This window comes from Cherax quadricarinatus, chromosome 4, assembly GCF_038502225.1.
Source record: "Cherax quadricarinatus isolate ZL_2023a chromosome 4, ASM3850222v1, whole genome shotgun sequence".
Taxonomy (NCBI): Eukaryota; Metazoa; Arthropoda; class Malacostraca; order Decapoda; family Parastacidae; genus Cherax; species Cherax quadricarinatus.
Genome location: NC_091295.1, coordinates 24106138 through 24130794, shown reverse-complemented (window position 1 = coordinate 24130794; position 24657 = coordinate 24106138). Strand labels below are relative to the sequence as shown.

At 40.5% G+C, this 24657-nt stretch overlaps 1 protein-coding gene across 1 annotated transcript in view; it reads left to right on the top strand.

Moving 5' to 3' along the window:
- Nucleotides 1-1745: 1745 nt before the first annotated feature.
- The window catches only part of Pi3K59F (phosphatidylinositol 3-kinase 59F), a 36856-nt gene continuing 13944 nt past the window's right edge, over nt 1746-24657 (top strand). The window contains exons 1-5 of the mRNA XM_053770897.2: nt 1746-3506; nt 6298-6432; nt 9442-9570; nt 16505-16657; nt 18260-18388. Coding sequence (XP_053626872.2) covers nt 1863-3506; nt 6298-6432; nt 9442-9570; nt 16505-16657; nt 18260-18388 — 2190 coding nt within the window. The 5' untranslated portion in view covers nt 1746-1862. The remainder of the gene's footprint in view (nt 3507-6297; nt 6433-9441; nt 9571-16504; nt 16658-18259; nt 18389-24657) is intronic.

Sequence of the window (24657 nt, the reverse complement as noted above, 5' to 3'; positions counted from 1 at the left end):
TCAGCACCCATATCCAACACATAACCAAAAAAGTATCCAAAAGGGTTGGGATCCTCTCCAAGATACGATACTACGTGCTGCAAAATGCCCTTCTCACACTATACCGCTCACTTATTTATCCATACCTCACCTATGCTATTTGTGCTTGGGGATCAACTGCAGCAACACACCTAAAGCCAATAATAACCCAACAAAAAGCCGCAGTAAAAATAATCACTAAATCTCATCCCTGGCAACACACCCCCCACTCTTCATAGATCTAAACTGTTCAGTACATCCACACTTACTACTGTGCAATCTACATCTACAGGACCTTAAATTCCAATATTAACCTTGACCTAAAACGCTTTCTTGATAGTTGTGACAGAACCCACAGGCATAACACCAGACACAAACATCTCTATGACATTCCCCATGTCAGACTAAACCTTTACAAAAATTTAATGTATGTCAAAGGCCCTAAAATCTGGAACACCCTACCTGAAAACTCGAGAACTGCAGACACATTCATCACCTTCAAAACTACCATCAGAAAACATCTTATCTCACAGATACACCCCGTCAACTAACTACACGAATACCACCTGGTGGTTCACACACTCACTCACCCATTTGACCATAAACAGAAACATCAATCTCAATCTTAAAATAATGAATCCTAACTAGTCATAAGTTGGCCTGTGATACTCCAGTACTGAAACTATGCACTGTGCCAAAACAAAAGCATTCACATTGCTAAACTCACAAACTAGTATTTAGTCACTTAGCCATAATACCAACTTACCTCATAATTTGTAATATTTTAAATTTAAGAATTAATCTAAGTCTGCCCGAAATGCCTAGCCAAGCTAGGTGCTCTAGTGGTACACTCTGTAATTATTATTTTACTACATGTAAACCACATAATAACCAAATTCTGTAGAGTGGCCCGGTGGCTAAAGCTCCCGCTTCACACACGGAGGGCCCGGGTTCGATTCCCGGCGGGTGGAAACAATTTCGACACGTTTCCTTACACCTGTTGTCCTGTTCACCTAGCAGCAAATAGGTACCTGGGTGTTAGTCGACTGGTGTGGGTCGCATCCTGGGGGACAAGATTAAGGACCCCAATGGAAATAAGTTAGACAGTCCTCGATGATGCACTGACTTTCTTGGGTTATCCTGGGTGGCTAACCCTCCGGGGTTAAAAATCCGAACGAAATCTTATCTTATCTTCTGTAAACTCAGCATTGTAATCCTTATAGAGAATAAACCTTGAATTTGAATTTGAATTTGAACCCAGAACCTCGCCGTGTGAAGCGAAAGCTTTAGCCACCAGAGCCCTAGGTAATTTACGCTATGTATGTTAATTGTACTTATGTGTACCTGTGCCTAAATAAGCTTACTAATTATCATCAGTCATTGTCATCAATCACCATGATCAGTCATCACCATGAATAGTCATTCATCGTTTATCACCCATTAGTTTATTATTATTATTATTATTATTATTATTATTATTATTATTATTATTATTATTATTATCAAAAAGAAGCGCTAAACCACAAGGGCTCTAACCCATTAGTTTATCAATTAGAGTCTGTCTACCCGAAATCCTCAGGCGTGTTAGTGGCCTTCTTTGTACTTAACAGCAGCTTATAAAATGTAAATCACACATTGTAACCTTTGCAAAGAAATAAAAATTGTATTGTAGTCACTACAGCGGGTTAAAATATTATCTCTGAGAAGAAGAGTTTATCCCAGCAGGAGCAGCAGCAGCAGCAGCTGGTGCTGTAGGTGTTGTTTACATCTCACTGGTCATACTCTTGAGTGTGCAGCATGAATTCCCCTTTAAATTCCTCTCTTAGTGCCATTTGAGCGCAGAAATGGAACCTGACAGTGACAAGTTCTGGTACGTGCACAGCTGTGACTTAGATGTCGGCATTCAGGTGAAAATTGGCACCTTGGATGGGAAGAGGGAGAAGCCTAACTACGAGGCTCTCTTGAAAAATCCATTGCTCAAGTACTCTGGGCTCTACCAGCCCGGCTGCTCTGATCTTTATGTTTCTTGTCAGGTGTATTCTGACGACCGAGAACTCACCCTCCCTGTGCGTACCTCATACAAGCCTTTCTCCGCCCGCTGGAACTGGAATGAGTGGTTGACCTTACCACTAAGGTTTAGTGATTTGCCTCGAAATGCGGTTCTGGCACTCACCATTTATGACACCTATGGCCCTCGAAGAAATGAACCCATCGGCGGCACTACCATATCTTTTTTCGGGAAACATGGGGTATTTCGGCAGGGCATTCACGACTTGCGCGTGTGGCCAAATCGCATTGCTGACCACATTCTGACCCCAGGGAAAGGGCAAGACCATGGTAAGGATCAGATGCAACGCCTTGCAAAGCTTGCCAAGAAGCACCGTAACGGGCAAATGATGAAGGTAGATTGGCTAGACCGTCTTACTTTCCGTGAGATTGAATTAATTAATGAGCAGGAGAAGCGCTCCTCCAACTCAATGTACTTGATAGTAGAATTTCCACGAGTGGAGCACGAGGGGGTCATCTACTCTATAGTGTGGTGGGAGCGTGGCGGAGACATAGAGTATGAGCATCGCACATTTGGAAATATGGTTCGAATCCCAGATCCCGAGATTGAACTGGAGAACCTTCAGGAAGCCAAGCATCACAGATTGGCACGATCTTTACGATCTGGTGTAACTGACAGAGATTTGAAGCCAAATGCAACTATCCGGGACAACCTCCACACAATCATGGAATATCCACCTACGAAACAGCTGACTAGCGATGAACAAGACATGGTGTGGAAATATCGTTTCTACTTGAGTACTCAGAAGAAAGTATTGACAAAGTTCCTCAAATGTGTCAATTGGAAACTCTCAGGGGAAGCAAAACAAGCCATTGAGTTGCTGGGTCGCTGGGTTCCACCAGATGCAGATGATGCATTAGAGTTACTAGGTCCAGGCTTTACTCATCCTGATGTTCGTCGCTATGCTGTTGAGCGTCTGAGTATAGCATCTGACGAAGATCTTTTACTGTATCTACTGCAGCTTGTCCAGGCACTTAAATATGAGGCATTAGATAATGTTGACATGAGCCTATGTGATGTCTCACATTATTCATCAGCAAATGATACAAGTGCTGACACATGTCATACTGAAGAAAGGTCTCCTGATGATTCTATGCAGGTGAAGCTGTGTGAATCTACAGGCTCCACAGGGGGTGACCTTACACAGTCTATCTCATCATCTCTAGAAGAGAGTGAAGCAGCAACCATCCAGAGATCACCATCTTCCTCTCTCTTGGCAGAGCCAGATAGTTCAGATCCTTCAGCTACAGCTCCTGATTCTAGTGTGCTTCCAGAATTAGCAGAAATGGATGCAGAGCTGGATCTTGCATCTTTTCTAATTCACCGTGCAACAAGAAACCCAACACTGGCTAATTACCTTTACTGGTACCTGCTGGTAGAGTGTGAGGACCAGGAAGCAGGGCTCAAACATGATGCAAAGGTAACTAGAAAAAAAATTTTTGTACCTAATTTTTTTTTTTTTTTTTTTGTATAGAAAGGAGTAAATTCACATGAGAGGGGAAAAAATTTCTTGAATAACCTTAGGTTAAATATCTAGGAAAATATTGGATAAACTTTCACCAGATAAACTTTCACAGAGAACTTTCACGGCACGCATAACGGAGATAAAACACCTCAATTATTGGGAGCGCTTGAGGTTCCTAAACCTGTATTCCCTGGAATGCAGGAGGGAGAGATACATGATTATATACACCTGGAAAATCCTAGAGGGACTAGTACCGAACTTGCACACGAAAATCACTCACTACGAAAGCAAAAGACTTGGCAGACGATGCACCATCCCCCCAATGAAAAGCAGGGGTGTCACTAGCACGTTAAGAGACCATACAATAAGTGTCAGGGGCCCAGACTGTTCAACTGCCTCCCAGCACACATAAGGGGGATTACCAACAGACCCCTGGCAGTCTTCAAGCTGGCACTGGACAAGCACCTAAAGTCAGTTCCTGATCAGCCGGGCTGTGGCTCGTACGTTGGTTTGCGTGCAGCCAGCAGCAACAGCCTGGTTGATCAGGCTCTGATCCACCAGGAGGCCTGGTCACAGACCGGGCCGCGGGGGCGTTGACCCCCGGAACTCTCTCCAGGTAAACTCCAGGTAATAGCATGGAAGGTTGTCAGGAACATCTACCTAATTTTATTAAATTGTTATTAATTTTATTCATTTGTTCTCATGTTGGTAATTTTTAAACTACAGGAGGGCTCTGCTTATACAGCAGGTTAGATTCTGGGCTACTGCTGTAAAGTGAAAATCGATGTAAAGTGAAACAGCATTTTTTTCACTTTCAAATGCTGATAACATGTTTACACTATCATATATTAAATGAGCTAGGCCTAAAAAATGCATATACAGTACACACATAACTTCCTTAAAATATTTTCATCCTTAGCTTATAGTGAGTGGTGAATATATTTATTGTAGGAAGTCAGGGGCTCTGGTGGCCTGGTGGCTAATGCTCTCACTTCACACGGCGAGGGCCTGGGTTCGATTCCCAGCCAGAGTAGAAACGTTGGGTGTGTTTCTTTCCACCTGTTGTCTATGTTCCCCATCAGTAAAATGGGTACCTGGGTGTTAGTCGACTGGTGTGGGTCGCGTCCTGGGACACTGACCTAATTTGCCCGACATGCGGAGCATAACAGTAGCATATAGTGGTACACCTACCATCCGACTTACGACCGAGTTCGGTTCCGAGAAACCGGTCGTAAGTCGAAATGGACGTAAGTCGAACTTTACTACTGAATATCAACATAACATTTTTGTAATGACTTTATTTTATTGTTTTATTTTGGTATTTCATGTTTTACTTTACTTTTTATGCTGTTAGTACTGTATTTTATACTGTAAGGTTTGGGATAAACACTGTGTACAACACAAACACTTGTTTATTTCCCAGAAATTTGGCATAAAAAACACGGTCGTAAGTCGAGTTGTCATATGTCGAGCAGGTCGTAAGTCGGATGGTAGGTGTCATTGTTGTCAGCTAGGCCTGTATACCATGTACATGTACTTATAGTAAATAAAGATATTATTATTATAAATGAAGAATGGGTATAATTATCAACTGCTGTATTAGTTATGTCATTTCCTGTATTTCCTTTAATAGGTACAGGTCCACATCCCTTTATCCAAAACCCTTGGGGCCAGTATTGTTTCAAATTTCAGAATTTTTCAAAGTTCGGAATGATTCTCAATGCCACCACGTGGTAGCATGACCCAGCACTGAGATGACTGATGTTCCACACTCGTGAAAAACCTTCGGTATTCGGAACTTTTCCAGTTTCAGAATTTTGGATAAAGGGTTGTAGACCTGTATATAGAAATAAGCCTATAGGCTTTATTATGCCCAGGAATTAAATCCAGGGGCTTCTCATTATGCCAAAAATTCCTCTTCATTGACCTAAAAGTGTATACAGTAATTCAGTATTGGTGCTTCTTTCAGTAGACTTCAGGAAAGTTTGTCTTGAGCAGAGCATTGTCCTCGTTTAGAATTTAGCCTCTCTGAAAAGTGGCAGTGTAACAGGCACACTAAGAGATAAGTCATTAAGTGTAAAAGACCCTAGACTTTGTAGCATGCTTCCCTCATATAAAAGGGAAGTTTATAACACACACGCACACACACACCTCAGCTGCCTGCAAGAGGAAACTTAATAAGTTCCTTAAGTCAGTTCTAAGTCAACAAGGCTGTGGTGTCTTTATTGGATTACGTGCTGCTAGCAACAGCAACCTGACTGATACAATCATCAACCAGGAGGCCAATCTGGGATTTGGCTGTGTAGCAATGGCCCACAGAATCTACAACAGATAACAACAGGTGTGGTAGTTCTCTTTGTTGGCAGTTTTTGTAATATACCCATTGCTTCCATGGTTTTTATTGTGTATTTAAATAGGGTAAAGATATTTAGGACAAGATATTCATGGAAAATTTGTCCTAGTACTTAGTACTCACAAGATATTAAGAAATAATTGATAGTAAAATTACTACAGTATAAACAAAGATATAACTACAGTATCATTGCACCATATTGCATGGCACTTTGAGACTAAATGAGCAGAGACAAAATAATGTCCTCAAGGCATGGCATAACTCGACATCTAATTGGGACCTGATTTCCATGGGATTCGTGAAAGTAATTAAAAGATGTCACATTGAAAATGTTATTTAAAAGATAGATATTTCTGATACCACGAAAAATTAATTTTTTCTTTCCTTCTCTAGGTTCGTGAAATGTATATGTGGGTGTTGCAGCGCTTCAAGTTGGCTCTACAGCAAGGTAGCAGAGAAGCACGAGCATCTCGATGCATGCTTACAAGACAGCACCACTTCATAGATCAACTTGTAGCGCTTGTAAAGGTAATATTTGTTACCCTTGCTATTTTTTCTGCACACCTTCATTGTGCCTGTGTTCTTGGTTTATCATTATTTTTGATGTTTTATTACCTCTGGGAGCTTCCCATCCTAGAGGACCCCAGTGGAAATAAGTCACTTTGTCAGACTTTCTGTGGTTTATCCTAGGTAATTAACGCTATGTATGATAATTGTATTTTGTGTTTTTTTTTTGTTTTTTTTCAACAAGTCGGCCATCTCCCACCGAGGCAGGGTGACCCAAAAAAGAAAGAAAATCCCCAAAAAGAAAATACTTTCATCATCATTCAACACTTTCACCACACTCGCACATTATCACTGCTTTTGCAGAGGTGCTCAGAATACAACAGCTTAGAAGCATATACGTATAAAGATGCACAACATATCCCTCCAAACTGCCAATATCCCAAACCTGTGTCTAAATAAACTTACTAGGTCTTGGCAACATGGAATATCTATCCAAGATATTTCAAATCCTTTTATAAATGCCAGTTATATTCATGGGAAAGTACTAACCCCCTAGGTGTTATACAGACCCTAGGTAATGGGAAATAATCAGGATTGATCCAAGGAAGGAAAGGATTCCTCCAATTCCTTGGATTAAACAGTCCTTCACTAGCATCAAGGAGGTCCCCGTGGAGGGAATAATGTGCTGAAGGTTCATGGAACATTTGTAAGAGAACTATACATGTTGGTCTGTTTATGCTGAAAGAGTTGATCTTTCTTGCACTTAGATCTAAGAATATATAAAAAAATGAGGATCACAATCATAAAATACTTACAAGTAAGAATGAAGAAAGAGCATATCAAGATAAAGGTACAAGGAAGTAAAAAAAATTAATGGAAAAGTATTATACAGTTGAACCCCTCTATCCGCAGATTTGGTTTCTACTGTTTCAGTTATTTGCTGTTTACCATGGCCCAAAAATAATCTTTAATTTTTCTGAATAATAACACCAAAGCACAAAAATAGTGATGGTGGCAGTTCTTTAAAGCCTAAGAGAAGCCTTGAAATACTTCCCATCAGTGAAAAAGTGTTAATTCTTTACTTATTGTGAGTAATTTATCAATTAAACTTTATCATAGGTATTCCGATTGTCCGAAACTCCTGAATATGAAGTTAATATTTCACGATTGTCCAGTTGTCTTCTGAAGTAGTGGACTTGGTCCACTGATACAGAAAACAACCAGACACTAAGAATATGGGTATTGTAACCTGTTGTACAATACTGTACAGTATGGTAATTTTATATTACTCTCAGTAATTTTATGTACCCTTTTGTGGCAGAGGAATGAGATACAAACTGCCTTGATTGATAGTGGTGACTCAGAATATTTTTTATTCCGAGTCAGAGAAGCTGTAAAGATTTACTGCCAGACTAATGTTGGAGTTAGTGGATAAGATTTGTTCAGATTTTTAACCCAGAGGATTAGCCACCCAGGATAACTTGAGAAAGTCAGTACATCGTGGAGGACTGTCTGTCTTATTTCCATTGGGGTCCTTCAATCTTGTCCTCCAGGCTGCAACCCACACCAGTCGACTAACACCCAGTTACATACTGCGACTAAGTAAACAGGGACAGCAGGTGTAGGGAAATATGCCCGTTACCTCCCGTCCAGGGATTGAACCAGGGTTGCTGAGTCTGAGTCGGAAGCAGTCCTTGGGTTACTGGAGTTGGAATTGGTAAAATGTAATTAAAGGAATTGGAGTCGAAGGTTTTATGTGCCAACTCCACAGCCTTGTTGGCAACAACCTGCCTGAGGACAATGTAGTGATAAAATTAGATTTCAAGAATGCATTCAATTTTCTGAAAAGAGATGTGGTATTAACCAGGGCTGTAGAGTTGGAGTTGGAGTCAGTAAAATGTAATTAAAGGTGTTAGGTGCCATAAATAAAGGAGTCAGAGTCGAAGGTTTTATGTGTTGACTCCACATCCCTGGATTGAACCATGGATGCTCAGTGTGTGAGGCAAGAGCATTGCCAACTGAGCCACAGGACCTGCCCCAATACTTCAGAAGACAGCTGGAAACTATCGCTGCAGACAAAATGTAGAATTACAAACTTTTGTGTGTTTTGTCTGATTAGTTTATCCAGTTTTTTTTTTTTTTTTTGTCCGAAATTACCAAAATTCATTAATGAGAGGTTTTATTGTAATTTAGTCAAAGAAAAGAACCATCAGTGGGGAAGAAATATAGCATTTTGGTTTGGTTTCTTACACTAGGCCCCCAGCAAGTGCAAAGGTTTCATCTGGAAGTGCAGGGGCTAGAGTGTTTACAAGCTAACACCTTTTGTAACTCTGTAGTTATTACCACAGACCAATTAAGATAGGAAAGTGATATGTTCCTCCCACTTTACCAGATACTTTTGGCAGTTAGACTTTTATGACATACTAGTGGGGATGCAGTTGTATTCAGAACTATCATAATAAAAATTTAATTATAGCCAACACTGCCATCTTCCAGGCTTTTGTGAATGTGTTAGATAGGAGTGATTGAAGGCAAGTGGGTTTATGATTTGATATGTTGTCGGAGTGTGAGTAAGGTAACATTTATGAAGGAGTTCAGAGAAACTGGTTAGCCAGACTTGAGTCCTGGAGTTGGAAAGTACAATACAGTACCTGCACTCTAAAGGAGACGGTGGGGATGTTGCGGTTTGGAAGAGTCATGGTGGCGTCCTTCTGGCAAGACAGTGATTGAATGAGTGACAGTGAAAGTGTTTTCCCTATCAGGTCACCCTACCATGGTGGGAGATAGCCAGTGTGTTAAAAAAAAATCTCATCCTCAAGGAGATGGCCAAGATCGTCTACCACCTGTAGTCTATTTTATTTATTCCACACATCATCCATCATCTGCTAACTTATGATGATTTGTTTGATGCAGCTATATATCCTTTTAATAAATGATTATAAAGAAAATGTTCAGCTGTACAGAATTGATATTGCTTTTATAAATTTAGTAAAAAATGTTAAGGCTTAATGTTTCTCCAATTTCTTTCAGACAGTAGCACGTGAAAGTGGTAATCGTATGCGTAAAATAGAAAAGCTGCAGACCTTGTTAGCTGATTCTGAAAATTTTAAAATTAACTTTGCTAATTTTGATCATTTAGCACTTCCCTTGGACTGTGAGGTAAGAAATGTTAAATATTTATATATAAGCTGTTAATGTAGCATAACAGTATCTTTAGAAGAACGAAAAGTATTCAACCCTTAATGTACATCCAGTGTTTTCTAGCAAAGTGCTCAAGAATGCCTTGTTGGTACTTTTTAATGCCTAGACAGGAAAATATATATGTAAGAATTCTGCATATAAACTATTGCTTTTGATAAGATGAAATGATTTTATATCATTCAGTGTATAGTACTCACTGCCAGATGTGCTACTGCCATCTTGGCAGTAACCTTGGGTGTACTGTTAATTTCTTAACCTCCAGTTCTGATTAAGACTGAAGTTCAGACATTGGCATAAATGGTGTGAGCCATTAAAGGTAGGGGATCTGGGACCATTGTCTTTACTGTTAACAGGGAAAACAATCAGACATCTGCAAACTGAGAGAAAGAACATAGAACATATAAGTGAGATCCTCAACATTTTTTACAGAAAAAACACATTGATCTGACTCATCTGAGTTTCCTAGAGATATTTATTTTCAATGCACTGGCCATCTCCCACCAAGGCAGGGTGACCTAAAAAGAAAAAACTAAAGTTTTTCTTTTTACATTTAGTAATTTATACAGGAGAAGGGGTTACTAGCCCCTTCCTCCCACTCCTATAGATATTTATTATTTTTATTAACACTGGCCGATTCCCACCAAGGCAGGGTGGCCCAAAAAAGAAAAACTTTCACCATCATTCACTCCATCACTGTCTTGCCAGAAGGGTGCTTTACACTACAGTTTTTAAACTGCAACATTAACACCACTCCTTCAGAGTGCAGGCACTGGACTTCCCATCTCCAGGACTTAAGTCCGGCCTGCCGGTTTCCCTGAATCCCTTCATAAATGTTACTTTGCCCACACTCCAACAGCACGTCAAGTATTAAAAACCATTCGTCTCCATTCACTCCTATCAAACACACTCATGCATGCCCGCTGGAAATCCAAGCCCCTTGCACACAAAACCTCCTTTACCCCCTCCCTCCAACCTTTCCTAGGCCGACCCCTACCCCGCCTTCCTTCTACTACAGACTGATACACTCTTGAAGCCATTCTGTTTCGCTCCATTCTCTCTACATGTCCGAACCACCTCAACAACCCCTCTTCAGCCCTCTGGACAATAGTTTTTTTCAATCCCGCACCTCCTCCTAACTTCCAAACTACGAATTTTCTGCATTATATTCACACCACACATTGCCCTCAGACATGACATCTCCACTGCCTCCAGCCTTCTCCTCGGTGCAACATTCATCACCCATGCTTCACACCCATACAGGAGCATTGGTAAAACTATACTCTCATACATTCCCCTCTTTGCTTCCAAGGACAAAGTTCTTTGTCTCCACAGACTCCTAAGTGCACCGCTCACCCTTTTCCCCTCATCAGTTCTATGATTCACCTCATCTTTCGTAGACCCATCCGCTGACACGTCCACTCCCAAATATCTGAATACATTCACCTCCTCCATACTCTCTCCCTCCAATCTGATATCCAATCTTTCATCACCTAATCTTTTTGTTATCCTCATAACCTTACTCTTTCCTGTACTCACTTTTAATTTTCTTCTTTTGCATACCCTACCAAATTCATCCACCAATCTCTGCAACTTCTCTTCAGAATCTCCCAAGAGCACAGTGTCATCAGCAAAGACCAACTGTGACAACTCCCACTTTGTGTGATTCTTTATCTTTTAACTCCACACCTCTTGCCAAGACCCTTGCATTTACTTCTCTTACAACCCCATCTATAAATATATTGAACAACCATGGTGACATTACACATCCTTGTCTAAGACCTACTTTTACTGGGAAATAATCTCCCTCTTTCCTACATACTCTAACTTGAGCCCCACTATCCTCGTAAAAACTCTTCACTGCTTTCAGTAACTTACCTCCTATACCATACATCTGCAACATCTACCACATTGTCCCTCTATCCACCCTGTCATACACCTTTTCCAGTATAAAATATTTAGATAGCAGAAACTGTTGATGCTTTCATGTAGGTTACATCTCTGCTGTAGGATATAAGTACATACAACAGGCATCATAAATATGCACATGCATAAATATGCCTTTAACAGACTATTTGCTGATAGTTTTGAGAAGTGCCAGGGCAATTTTTATATGTGTGAGACAGTGCTGCTTGCCAAACTGCCAAAGACATGCAGGAGTGGCTACATGATTGTGATGTATCATTCTTTAATGATTGGCTTGGTAACTCGCCAAGTAGAAATATGAAACCTTATTAAGCATAAGCTTTGTGGTATAGACATGTCCAGTGTCCCCAAACTCTTGAGTGCCATTAAGTAGGTGTGGGAGGGTATTGACTTCTTTCCTAGGAGATGTAAGAATGCATCAAGAAAAAAGTAATCCTACGACATACTTGGTGAGTATCCCATTCGTATTTCAATTTTTGTATAAAACTAATATATGATGAGCAGTCATTATCTGTGTGATGGGTTTATACACATACGTAGTAATTACATACAAAATAATTACAAATACTGTAAACAATATTTAGTGGAACCTCGGCTTACGACTTTAATCCGTTCTGTGACCTTGTTCGTATCCCGATTTGTTCGTATGCTGAGTCAATTTTCCTCATCTAAATTAATTTAAATGGCATTAATCCGTTACAGCGGAATTCCTGCTCTCAGGAGGCACAACAAAATGCTTCAGTATGATGCTAATATAAGCTCTACGGCTTATTTATATATCACAATTCATCTAATTTCACCATCACTCAAGGAATGCACAACAGGTGCATCATTGTCAGTGTTCAGCATTTCTTCAATGTCAGCTTCCTGTAAACTCCATTAGCACACAGTCAAGATGAGCAAATAGAATTGTCAATAGAATTGTCAAGATGAGTAAGAATTGTCAATTGTCATTGCATTAACTGAAACGTGGTATGATTTAAAGAGTCGGGATATGATTGCTGAGTGTAATACTAAAGGGTTTAAGTGTTCCATGTGGATAGATGTAATGGGAAGGGGGATGGAGTTGCATTATATGTTCAAGAAAATATTAATTGTTGCATGAAAACAGGTATAAAAATAGATGGAATAGTAACAGAATCTGTTTGGGTGGAGTTTGTAGAAGGTCAAGAAAAACTAATTCTAGGTGTATTATACCGACCTCCAGGCTTGGATCACAATAGAGGAACACTTCTTTGGGACGAAATTGTTAGGACTTCTAGACACAATAACATAGTGATAGTAGGGGATTTTAACTTTAATCAAATTGACTGGAATTCTTTGACCGGTAATCTGGAGTCCAGTGACTTTATGAAAACAGTTCAGGACTGTTTTCCGAAGCAGTGTGTAACAGAGCCTACCAGGGGTAATAATTTGCTTGACCTAGTCTTGTTAAATAAGGAAACACTCATAAATAATCTGGAGATCACTGAAGAGCTTGGTGCAAGTGATCACAAATCCATCACTTTTAGCATTAACTGGGAATACAAGAATAATGATAATATGGTAAAAATCCCTGATTTTCGTTCTGCCGATTATAGTGGACTTGGGGAACACCTGTCTAATCTCGATTGGGGTTATCTAGCTAATGATTTTATTGACGATGATCATACTTACGATTACGAAGGGACCTGCATTTATGATTTTTTCTTAATAATGTACACCGTGCTCAGAGAATATACATGTACATTCCCCAGATGGAAATTAGGTCTAATAATAACGATCCCAAATGGGTCAACAGGAGGCTAAAGCATCTATTAGGGGAGAAAAGGGGAATTTATTGGTGCATCAGAAGAAGGGAGGTTAACCTTACTGACCAATATGTTCAGCTTAAAAGAGAAGTAAAAAAGGGAATTAGAAAGGCTAAACGCGACTGTGAAATTAGAGTTGCTAATGAATCAAAGACCAATCTAAAGGGGTTCTTTCAAGTGTATAGGACGAAGGTGAAGGAAAAAGTAGGGCCTCTGAAAATTGGGAATGGACAGCTGACGGATAATGAACTGGAAATGTGTTCCTTATTTAATGACTATTTTTTGTCAGTTTTTACACAGGAAGACATAAATGAGATTCCAGAAATTAACAATTATTCAGTTCCTGATGAATTCAAATTAACTAATATTACTGTCACGAGGGACATGGTTATCAAACAGATAGACAAACTGAAGCAGAATAAGTCCCCCGGGCCCGACAAGATGTTTTCCAGGGTACTTAAGGAATGCAAGATGGAACTTAGTCAGCCATTAACGAGTGTATTTAATGTGTCCATCCTTACTGGTGTTGTGCCAGAGTTGGAAGATGGTTAATGTGGTTCCTATATTCAAATCAGGGGATAAGTCCATTCCTTCAGATTACTGTCCAGTAAGCCTGACATCTTTAGTGGGCAAGTTATTAGAATCAATTATAGCTGACATTATTAGAAGTCACCTTGAAGAGCATAATTTGATTAATGAATCTCGGCATGGGTTCACAAGAAGTCATTCCTGCCTGACAAATTTATTGATGTTCTTCAATAGAACATTTGAGGCAGTAGACAGTGATAAAGAATATGTTATTGTTTATTTGGCAGCTCTTGGTATAGGAGGTAAAGTTCTAGCATGGATAGAGGCATGGCTTACCAGTAGAAAGCAGAGAGTTTCCATTAATGGGGTCGAATCTGAATGGGGATTAGTCACTACTAGTGGCGTTCCACAAGGATCAGTTTTAGGCCCTCTCTTGTTCATAATTTACATTAACCCTTTCAGGGTCCCCAGGCCCTCTCCCAGACTTGTTCTCAGAGTCACCCAAATTTCAAAAAAAAAAAAAAAAAAAAATGTGAAAAGATAGAGAATCTTTTCCCTATCATAATGACACCAAAAGTATGAAATTTGATGGAAAACTTACGAAATTATGCTCTCGCGAAGTTAGCGGTCTCGGTGATGTTTACGCATCGGCGATTTTGCCCACTTTGAGCCCAATTTTCAGCCAATTCCAGTGTACTAGTCGACAAAAATCATAACTATTTCGCTAGAACTCCATTTTTTCTATCGAATGAGTACAAGAAACCACCCATTTACCTATTTCAACTATCCAATACAGTGGTCAGGATTTAGCAATTTTGCCAATATCACACAAATTTCAAAAGATGCCAATTTCCAAATAGAGTCCAGAATAAACAAGAAAGACATTCCTGGCACTAAAATAACATTTCCTCTGTTCATTAGTCATGTCCCCACGCCCCTCTTACATTCTTTTGCTTTCCACTTTGAATTTTTATTCTCACAAAAAATAGAAGATTTACTGTTATGCAGACTACTGCATTAGTGTAGAAATGGTATAATTAATATCAGTGCACTTGTGAAAGAATATTAGACTCACCAGTTGACGTGTATTGGACGCTTAGCATGATTTGTTTACTTTGAACTATGGTAAAAATCGAACATTTTTGCTACTTTGAGCTCAATTTCAAGGTACTTTTCATTGTAAAACCAGTCAAAATCGTCTCAATTTCTATAATATGTCTTCCATTCTATAAAATGAGACCAGGAAAACTAGAATACAGCAATAAATACCATACAAAAATACAGTGCAAAGTCGCTGTTTTAATCCAAAAACACGGTCAAAGTTTTTTTTTTTCTCATTATGCACTGTGTGCTGCAGGATTTTTTTTATACTGTGCACACTGACCACATAGACCCATTCTTTCATATGTAGGCCTACCAGCTTTCTCTCACTAGATTTGAGGGCGCTAGAATTTAGGCGTACTAGTATGTCAAAAACCCAGGTGCGTAAGCCATACTAGTACGTCCGAAACCCTGAAAAGGGTTAATGACCTTGATGAAGGGATTACGAGTGACATGAGCAAATTTACTGATGATACAAAGATAGGCCGTATGATTCATTCTGAGGAGGATAGCAATGAACTCCAGGAGGATTTGTACAAATTAATATCTTGGTCTGAAAAATGGCAGATGAAGTTCAATGTGGATAATGAAAATAACCCTCGAAGCTATAAGCTAGGTGAAGTAGAGCTTGATCATACAAAATGTGAAAAAGACTTGGGAGTCATGGTAAGCAGAAATCTAAAGCCAAGACAGCAGTGCTTAAGTGTGTGCAACAAGGCTAACAGATTACTAGAATTTATCTCAAGAAGTATAAGTAACAGAAGTCCAAAAGTTATTTTACAGCTCTGTACATCACTAGTGAGGTCTCATTTAGATTATGCCTCTCAGTTTTGGTCTCCTTACTGCAGGATGGATATGTAGATGAATGGTTCAGAGAACTGACATGTTGATAAATTAGACACATTTGCAACTCTTGGGTATCTTTATTGAGGAAACGTTTCACCACACAGTGGCTTCATCAGTCCATGCAAAGGAGAATGGTGAAGAACAGGAGGAATTTGAGGTAATCAGTCCCTCAGCCTTGAGTCGATGTGGTCAGTCCATCAATCTTGAAAAGAATACAGCATATCTCCAAAGAAGTGGCTTATATACCGTAGGCAGGAGAGGTGCAGCAGTCGTAAGTGGTATTACATTTAACCAATGTAGAAGTAGGTCGTCGTGCCCAAGGGTTAGGCAAGCGAAGAATTCCCAAGTACATATTAAGATCCCGAGAACTTAGTGTCAGACAGGATTGTAGATGAATGCTTCAGAGAACCGACATGTTAATAAATTAAGACACATGTGCAACTCTTGGGTATGGACTGATGAAGCCACTGTGTGACGAAACGTTTCACGTGTCTAATTTATCAACATGTTGGTTCTCTGAACCATTCATCTACAATCTTGTCCTGACTGTTCATATCCTGAAAAATTCGCATGGTGGGGCATTCATAAGCCGAGGTTCCACTGTACGTACTGTATATACAATGGTCAATTTAAAAACTTAACGTTGAATTTTTCTAGTTTGTGATTCTTTTCTTAGACAATAAATTTGATTTCTTTTTCTTCAGGTAATAGTTACTGGAATTGTGCCAGAACGAGCTACACTTTTCAAATCCGCATTGGAGCCATTTCGTCTTACTTTCAATACAGTATCAGGAGGGGAATACATTGCTATTTTCAAGCATGGTGATGACTTACGTCAAGATCAACTTATTATTCAGGTGAGAAAATTGTAATTCTGCTAATTATACAACTATTACAACAGTATATACAATAAAGCCTTTATATTAGCAGGAGCTATTTTCCTGAAAACTCTGCTACTGTTGAGAAATATGTGGAAGTGTGTGTGTGAGCGTGTTAGATGGGAGTGAATGGAGATGAATGGTTTTTGGGGCCTGATGAGCTGTTGGAGTTTGAGCAGGGTAATATTTTGTGAAGGGATTTGGGAAGATTCTGAAGAGAAGTTGCAGAGATTGGTGGATGAATTTGGTAGGGTGTGCAAAAGAAGAAAATTAAAGGTGAATACAGGAAAGAGTAAGGTTATGAGGATAACAAAAAGATTAGGTGATGAAAGATTGAATATCAGATTGGAGAGAGAGAGAGTATGGAGGAGGTGAATGTATTCAGATATTTGGGAGTGGACGTGTCAGCGGATGGGTCTATGAAAGATGAGATGAATCATAGAATTGATGAGGGGAAAAGAGTGAGTGGTGCACTTAGGAGTCTGTGGAGACAAAGAACTTTGTCCTTGGAGGCAAAGAGGGGAATGTATGAGAGTATAGTTTTACCAACGCTCTTATATGGGTGTGAAGCATGGGTGATGAATGTTGCAGCGAGGAGAAGGCTGGAGGCAGTGGAGATGTCATGTCTGAGGGCAATGTGTGGTGTGAATATAATGCAGAGAATTCGTAGTTTGGAAGTTAGGAGGAGGTGCAGGATTACCAAAACTGTTGTCCAGAGGGCTGAGGAAGGGTTGTTGAGGTGGTTCGGACATGTAGAGAGAATGGAGCGAAACAGAATGACTTCAAGAGTGTATCAGTCTGTAGTGGAAGGAAGGCGGGGTAGGGGTCGGCCTAGGAAAGGTTGAAGAGAGGGGGTAAAGGAGGTTTTGTGTGCGAGGGGCTTGGACTTCCAGCAGGCATGTGTGAGCGTGTTTGATAGGAGTGAATGGAGACAAATGGTTTTTAATACTTGACGTGCTGTTGGAGTGTGAGCAAAGTAACATTTATGAAGGGGTTCAGGGAAACCGGCAGGCCGGACTTGAGTCCTGGAGATGGGAAGTACAGTGCCTGCACTCTGAAGGAGGGGTGTTAATGTTGCAGTTTAAAAACTGTAGTGTAAAGCACCCTTCTGGCAAGACAGTGATGGAGTGAATGATGGTGAAAGTTTTTCTTTTTCGGGCCACCCTGCCTTGGTGGGAATCGGCCAGTGTGATAATAAAAAATAATATTTGGGAAACTGGTTAGCAATAGGAAGCAGCAGTCATTGAAAAAACAGTTTTATGAGTTGAAAAAGTGTAGTAAATTTTCAAATGGTAGTATAGTGTATGTGTAACCAAGGAAGAAAAAAAAAACTTTAAATGGGAGAAAAGGCATCCACATTAATTTTTACAAGTTAATCCTTTAACAGGATTTTTGATAATCTGATACAAGATGATTGAATTTCCTATGTAAGTGCTTTTGTCTCTTTAATTAAGGGATGGATGCCCCTAGAGTGAAGACGCCACAGGATTTAGATGGCTGTTTAGACTTGTATGATGCTAGATATAACATTCCACAATAAATAATAGATTTTCTTGCACTCTTAGCTTATTTCTATTTCAGATAATAACACTGATGGATAGACTTTTGCGACGAGAAAACTTGGACCTAAGACTTACCCCATACAAAGTTTTAGCTACAAGCAGTAAGCACGGTTTTGTCCAGTTCATTGAGTCCTATGCTGTTGCAGATGTAAGTACAGTATTTTTATTAAATATATTTATATTCCTTTTAAACTGGGTATCTTGATGCTGGTGAAGGGCTCTTGATCCAAAGAATTTGAGATACCCTTCCCTTCCTTGGATCAAACCTAATTGCCTCTCATTCCCCAGGTGCTGTGTGACCCTTGTGTGTTTAGTTCTTCCCCATGATCATAAAAATTATGATAATATATTTTTATTGTGACAACTTTAATTTTTCCTAGGTAGTAGGTTGGTAGACAGCAACTGCCCAGGGAGGTACTACCGTCCTGCCAAGTGAGTGTAAAACGAAAGCCTGTAATTGTTTTACATGATGGTAGGATTGCTGGTGTCCTTTTTTCTGTCTCATGAACATGCAAGATTTCAGGTACGTCTTGCTACTTCTACTCACACTTAGGTCACACTACACATACATGTACAAGCACATATATACACACCCCTCTGGGTTTTCTTCTATTTTCTTTCTAGTTCTTATTCTTGTTTATTTCCTCTTATCTCCATGGGGAAGTGGAACAGAATTCTTCCTCCGTAAGCCATGCGTGTTGTAAGAGGCGACTAAAATGCCAGGAGCAAGGGGCTAGTAACCTCTTCTCCTGTATATATTACTAAATGTAAAAGGAGAAACTTTCGTTTTTCCTTTTGGGCCACCCCGCCTCGGTGGGATACGGCCGGTGTGTTGAAAGAAAGAACTTTAATTTTTAGTACATTTCTTTAATTTTTTTTTTTTTTTTTTTTCAACAAGTCAGCCGTCTCCCACCGAGGCAGGGTGACCCAAAAAAATAAAGAAAATCCCCAAAAAGAAAATACTTTCATCATCATTCAACACTTTCACCACACTCACACATTATCACTGTTTTTGCAGAGGTGCTCAGAATACAACAGTTTAGAAGCATATACGTATAAAGATACACAACATATCCCTCCAAACTGCCAATATCCCAAACCCCTCCTTTAGAGTGCAGGCATTGTACAGTGGTCCCTCGTTGTTCGTAATTAATCTGTTCCTGGAGCCGTTACTATAAACGAAATTTACGATTTACGAATCAATGTTCCCCATAAGAAATAATGTAAATACAATTAATCCGTTCCTGACACCCAGAAGTATTAAAACAAAAAAAAATTTTAACATGAAATATGCATGTAGTACATAAACAATACAATGGGAAATGATGAATGAAACATTAACACCATAACACTTACCTTTATTGGAGATTCTTCTTAGTGTATGGGAGACTGGAGGAGGAGAGAGAGTGGATTGTTTATAGTTTGGAAGGGGAATCCCCTTCCATCAACACCTCAGGTACCATTTGCTTTTCTGGGGTTGCTTCTCTTCTCTGTTTCTTAATGCCACTAGGACCACCTTGAGAGTCACTGGAGTCCTGTCTCACAAAATAACTGTGGAGAGAGCTCTGTTTCTGGCGTCTCTTTAACACTTCCCTAAAATGGCCCAAGACTTTGTCACTGTACATGTTGCCAACCTGGCTTGCAACAACCTTGTTAGGGTGATGTTTCTCCATAAAGCTTTCCATCTTACCCCACATAGTAAAAATCTCTTTAATTTCTGAAGAAGGCACCTTCTTCCATCTCTCTTCCTCCTCCTCTGCAGCAAGATTCTGAGCTGCGATGTGTTGCTCTTCCTGCTGAAGCTTTTGCAGCTCCTCAGTGGTGAGCTCTTCATTGTGGTCTTCCACCAATTCTTCCACATCCTCCAAACTCACATCCAACCCCATGGAACTCCCCAGTGCCACAATTGATTTTACAACAGATATAGGCTCATTAGGGTCAGTCCCAAATTCTTCAAAATCCCTCTTGTCGACACAATCTGGCCACAATTTTCTCCAGGCAGAGTTCAAAGTCCTGGTAGTCACTCCCTCCCAAGCCATACCTATAAGGGTTATGCAGTGGAGGATGCTGAAGTGTTCTCTCCAAAATTCCCTTAGGGTCAAGTGAGTGTCTGTGGTCACAGTCAAGCACCTGTGAAACATTGCTTTTGTGTAGAGTTTTTTAAAGTTTGCAATAACCTGCTGGTCCATGGGTTGGAGGAGAGGAGTGGTATTCGGGGGCAATAACTTTACTGTGATGAACCCAAACTCCTCGAAAATTAGGTCATCCAAGTTTGGAGGATGAGCAGGTGCATTGTCCATTACTAGCAGGCACTTGAGATCCAATTTCTTTTCCAGGAGATACTCCTTCACACTAGGGCCAAACACTTCATTGAACCACTCGACGAAAATTTCCCTCGTGACCCATGCCTTACTATTAGATTTCCAAAACACACACAATTTACTCTTCATAACATTGTTTTTCCTGAACACTCTGGGATTTTCAGAATGGTACACTAGTAATGGCTTCACTTTGAAATCCCCACTAGCATTAGCACAGAACATTAGCGTCAGCCTGTCTTTCGTAGGCTTGTGTCCTGGCATTGCCTTTTCCTCTTGTGTAATGAAGGTCCTCTTTGGCATTTTCTTCCAAAAGAGGCCTGTTTCGTCACAATTGAACACTTGTTCAGGTTTCAGTCCTTCAGCCTCTATGTACTCCTGGAATTCATGCACATATTTTTCAGCCGCCTTGTGGTCCGAACTGGCAGCCTCACCATGCCTTACCACACTGTGTATGCCAGTACGGTTCTTAAATCTCTCAAACCAGCCTTTGCTGGCCTTAAATTCACTCACTTCACCACTATTTGCAGGCAATTTCTTTACCAAATCTTCATGCAACTGCCTATCCTTTTCACAAATAAACGAAGTCATAAGAATATCTCCTGCTAATTGTTTCTCATTTATCCACACCAATAATAACTTCTCAACCTCTTTCAGTACTGGTGATCTCATTTTTGTCAGCATAGTTACTCCCTTTGCAACAACAGCATCCTTTATTTCATTTTTCTTGGCCACTATGGAACATAAGGTTGTGTAGGGTTTCTTATACATCCTGGAGAGTTCGGCCACACTTGTACCACTTTCATATTGTTCAATGATGGTTTTCTTAAATTCAATCGTATTTCTCACCTTCTTTACCACAGGCTTGGCACTAGGAGCTTTCTTTGGAGCCATGGTAGCTTATTTAGTACTTGCAAGCACTAAAATAAATGGAATATTATGAAATATTTCGCTGGAGCACATGAGGGGACCTTCGCTCATTTGTAAACAATGCCAGACTGGCTTCCGCCCTGGCTCACGCCGTGGGTACGCGTCCCGGACGAACTACGACTCGCGAGTCAACCTATGAAGAGCGAGTCCATGTTTATACGAAAATACCTCTATGATTGGCGAATTTTACGATTGCCGGGAACTACGAAAAGCAGGGGACCACTGTACTTCCCATTTCCAGGACTCAAGTCCAACTATATGAAAATAACCGGTTTCCCTGAATCCCTTCACTAAATATTATCCTGCTCACACTCCAACAGCTCGTCAGGTCCCAAGTACCATTCGTCTCCATTCACTCCTATCTAACACGCTCACGCACGCTTGCTGGAAGTCCAAGCCCCTCGCCCACAAAACCTCCTTTACCTCCTCTCTCCAACCCTTTTGAGGACAACCCCTACCCTGCCTTCCTTCCCCTATAGATTTATATGCTTTCCATGTTATTCTACTTTGATCCATTCTCTCTAAATGACCAAACCACCTCAACAACCCCTCTTCTGCCCTCTGACTAATACTCCTATTAACTCCACACCTTTTCCTAATTTCCACACTCCGAATTTTCTGCATAATATTTACACCACACATTGCCCTTAGACAGGACATCTCCACTGCCTCCAACCATCTCCTCGCTGCTGCATTTACCACCCAAGCTTCACATCCATATAAGAGTGTTGGTACTACGTACTATACTTTCATACATTCCCTTCTTTGCCTCCATAGATAACGTTTTTTGACTCCACATATACCTCAACGCACCACTCACCTTTTTTCCCTCATCAATGCTGTGATTAACCTCATCCTTCATAAATCCATAAGCCGACATGTCAACTCCCAAGTATCTGAAAACATTCACTTCTTCCATACTCCTCCTCCCCAATTTGATATCCAATTTTTCTTTATCTAAATCATTTGATACCCTCATCACCTTACTCTTTTCTATGTTCACTTTCAACTTTCTACCTTTACACACATTCCCAAACTCATCCACTAACCTTTGCAATTTTTCTTTAGAATCTCCCATAAGCACAGTATCATCAGCAAAAAGCAAAAAGTAACTGTGTCAATTCCCATTTTGAATTTGATTTCCCATAATTTAATCCCACCCCTCTCCCGAACACCCTAGCATTTACTTCTTTTACAACCCCATCTATAAATATATTAAACAACCATGGTGACATTACACATCCCTGTCTAAGACCTACTTTTACCGGGAAGTAGTCTCCCTCTCTTCTACACACCCTAACCTGAGCCTCACTATCCTCATAAAAACTCTTTACAGCATTTAGTAACTTACCACCTATTCCATATACTGCAACATCTGCCACATTGCTCCTCTATCCACTCTATCATATGCCTTTTCTAAATCCATAAATGCAGTAAAAACTTCCCTACCTTTATCTAAATACTGTTCGCATATATGCCTCAATGTAAACACTTGATCTACACATCCCCTACCCACTCTGAAACCTCCTTGCTCATCCGCAATCCTACATTCTGTCTTACCTCTAATTCTTTCAATTATAACCCTACCGTACACTTTTCCTGGTATACTCAGTAAACTTATTCCTCTATAATTTTTACAATCTCTTTTGTCCCCTTTCTCTTTATATAAAGGGACTATACACGCTCTCCGCCAATCCCTAGGTACCTTCCCCTCTTTCATACATTTATTAACCCTTTCAGGGTCTGTCCCGTAGATATACGGCTTCACGTTGAGTGTCCAAACCGTAGATGTACGCCAAAATTCTAGCGCCGTCAAATTTAGCGCGAAAGCGGTCATAGGCCTACATATGAGAGAACGGGTCTGCGTGGTGGGTGTGCGCCATAAACAAAAAATTTAGGCGCCCGCATAGCATTGTGGGAACGCCGGCTCAGTTACCCTTGTTCACCATGCCTCGTCGCAAGTCAGCTCTCACTCCCCGGAAAATTGGGACTCTCCTCTTCCTATCTGATAGTTCTGACACTGATGGAAGTGGAAATGAAGACGAATTCTACGGCTTTGATCAGTTAGTGACCGAAAAGAATGACCAGGATATCGATAATAGTGCAGAAAACCCTGACGATCCTCAACCTTCTACCTCTGGTGTGGGCACTCGTGACTCACGGCCGGTTGTGCCTCAACGCAAGAGAAAACTAATATTTTCGCATGGCCAGGCCTCTGACTTCAGTAATGATGATGATAGTGACGTGGATTGTGATTTTATTGCACTCGACGATCATTCGAGTAGTGATAGTGAAGAATCATATTCACCAGTGAAGCGTCGGTATGTTCGCTGCCGCATGCGCTCGGGTAGTGTACCCTATGCTGTGCCCAGGGGACGGAGTACATCCCGGAGTACATCCCGTGGCCCTACACCAGTTTTAGGTAGTGATAGTGAGGATGATGTGGCTACACTTGGCATGGATAGACCACAGGCATCAGTGGATGGTGTTAGTGGTGATGGTAGTGGCACCGCCATGCGTGACTCACCAGCCCAGGGTGGGACCCACGCTGCTGACTCGTCAGTTCAAGGACAAAGCGGAGCGTCAGCCACCAGCCCACCACAACCACAACCACCCGCACAACCAGCCTATGATGTCCAGTATCCACCAGCAAACTGTATGTGGGATTGGCAGCAAAATCCCAATTTTGTTCCCAAGCCTCACCACTTTGATGACTCTCAAAGTGGAATTCTACCTACTTGTCCCCTTGCAACCACGGCCAATGAACTGGAATTCTTTGAATTATTCTTTGACCAGCCATTGATGGAAACTATTGTCAGGGAAAGTAATAAGTATTTTGAGTACACCATGGCAAATACGATCATATCACCACAGTCAAGACTACACAGGTGGAAAGAGACGACTGTTGCAGAAATGTATTTGCTTTTTGCAACAATAATGCTTATGCCTCATGTCTATAAGCATAATATAAAAGCATACTGGTCCACAGATCGGCTAATTTCTACCCCGGTCTTCAGTGAAATCATACCAGTGAACAGGTTTATCTTACTCTTACGTATGTTGCACTTCTCTGACAAAACTATGCCTGACAGAAGTGACAGGTTATACAAGATTAGAAATGTTTTCATGTATCTCAAACAAAAGTTCAGCATATACTTTTATCCATTCA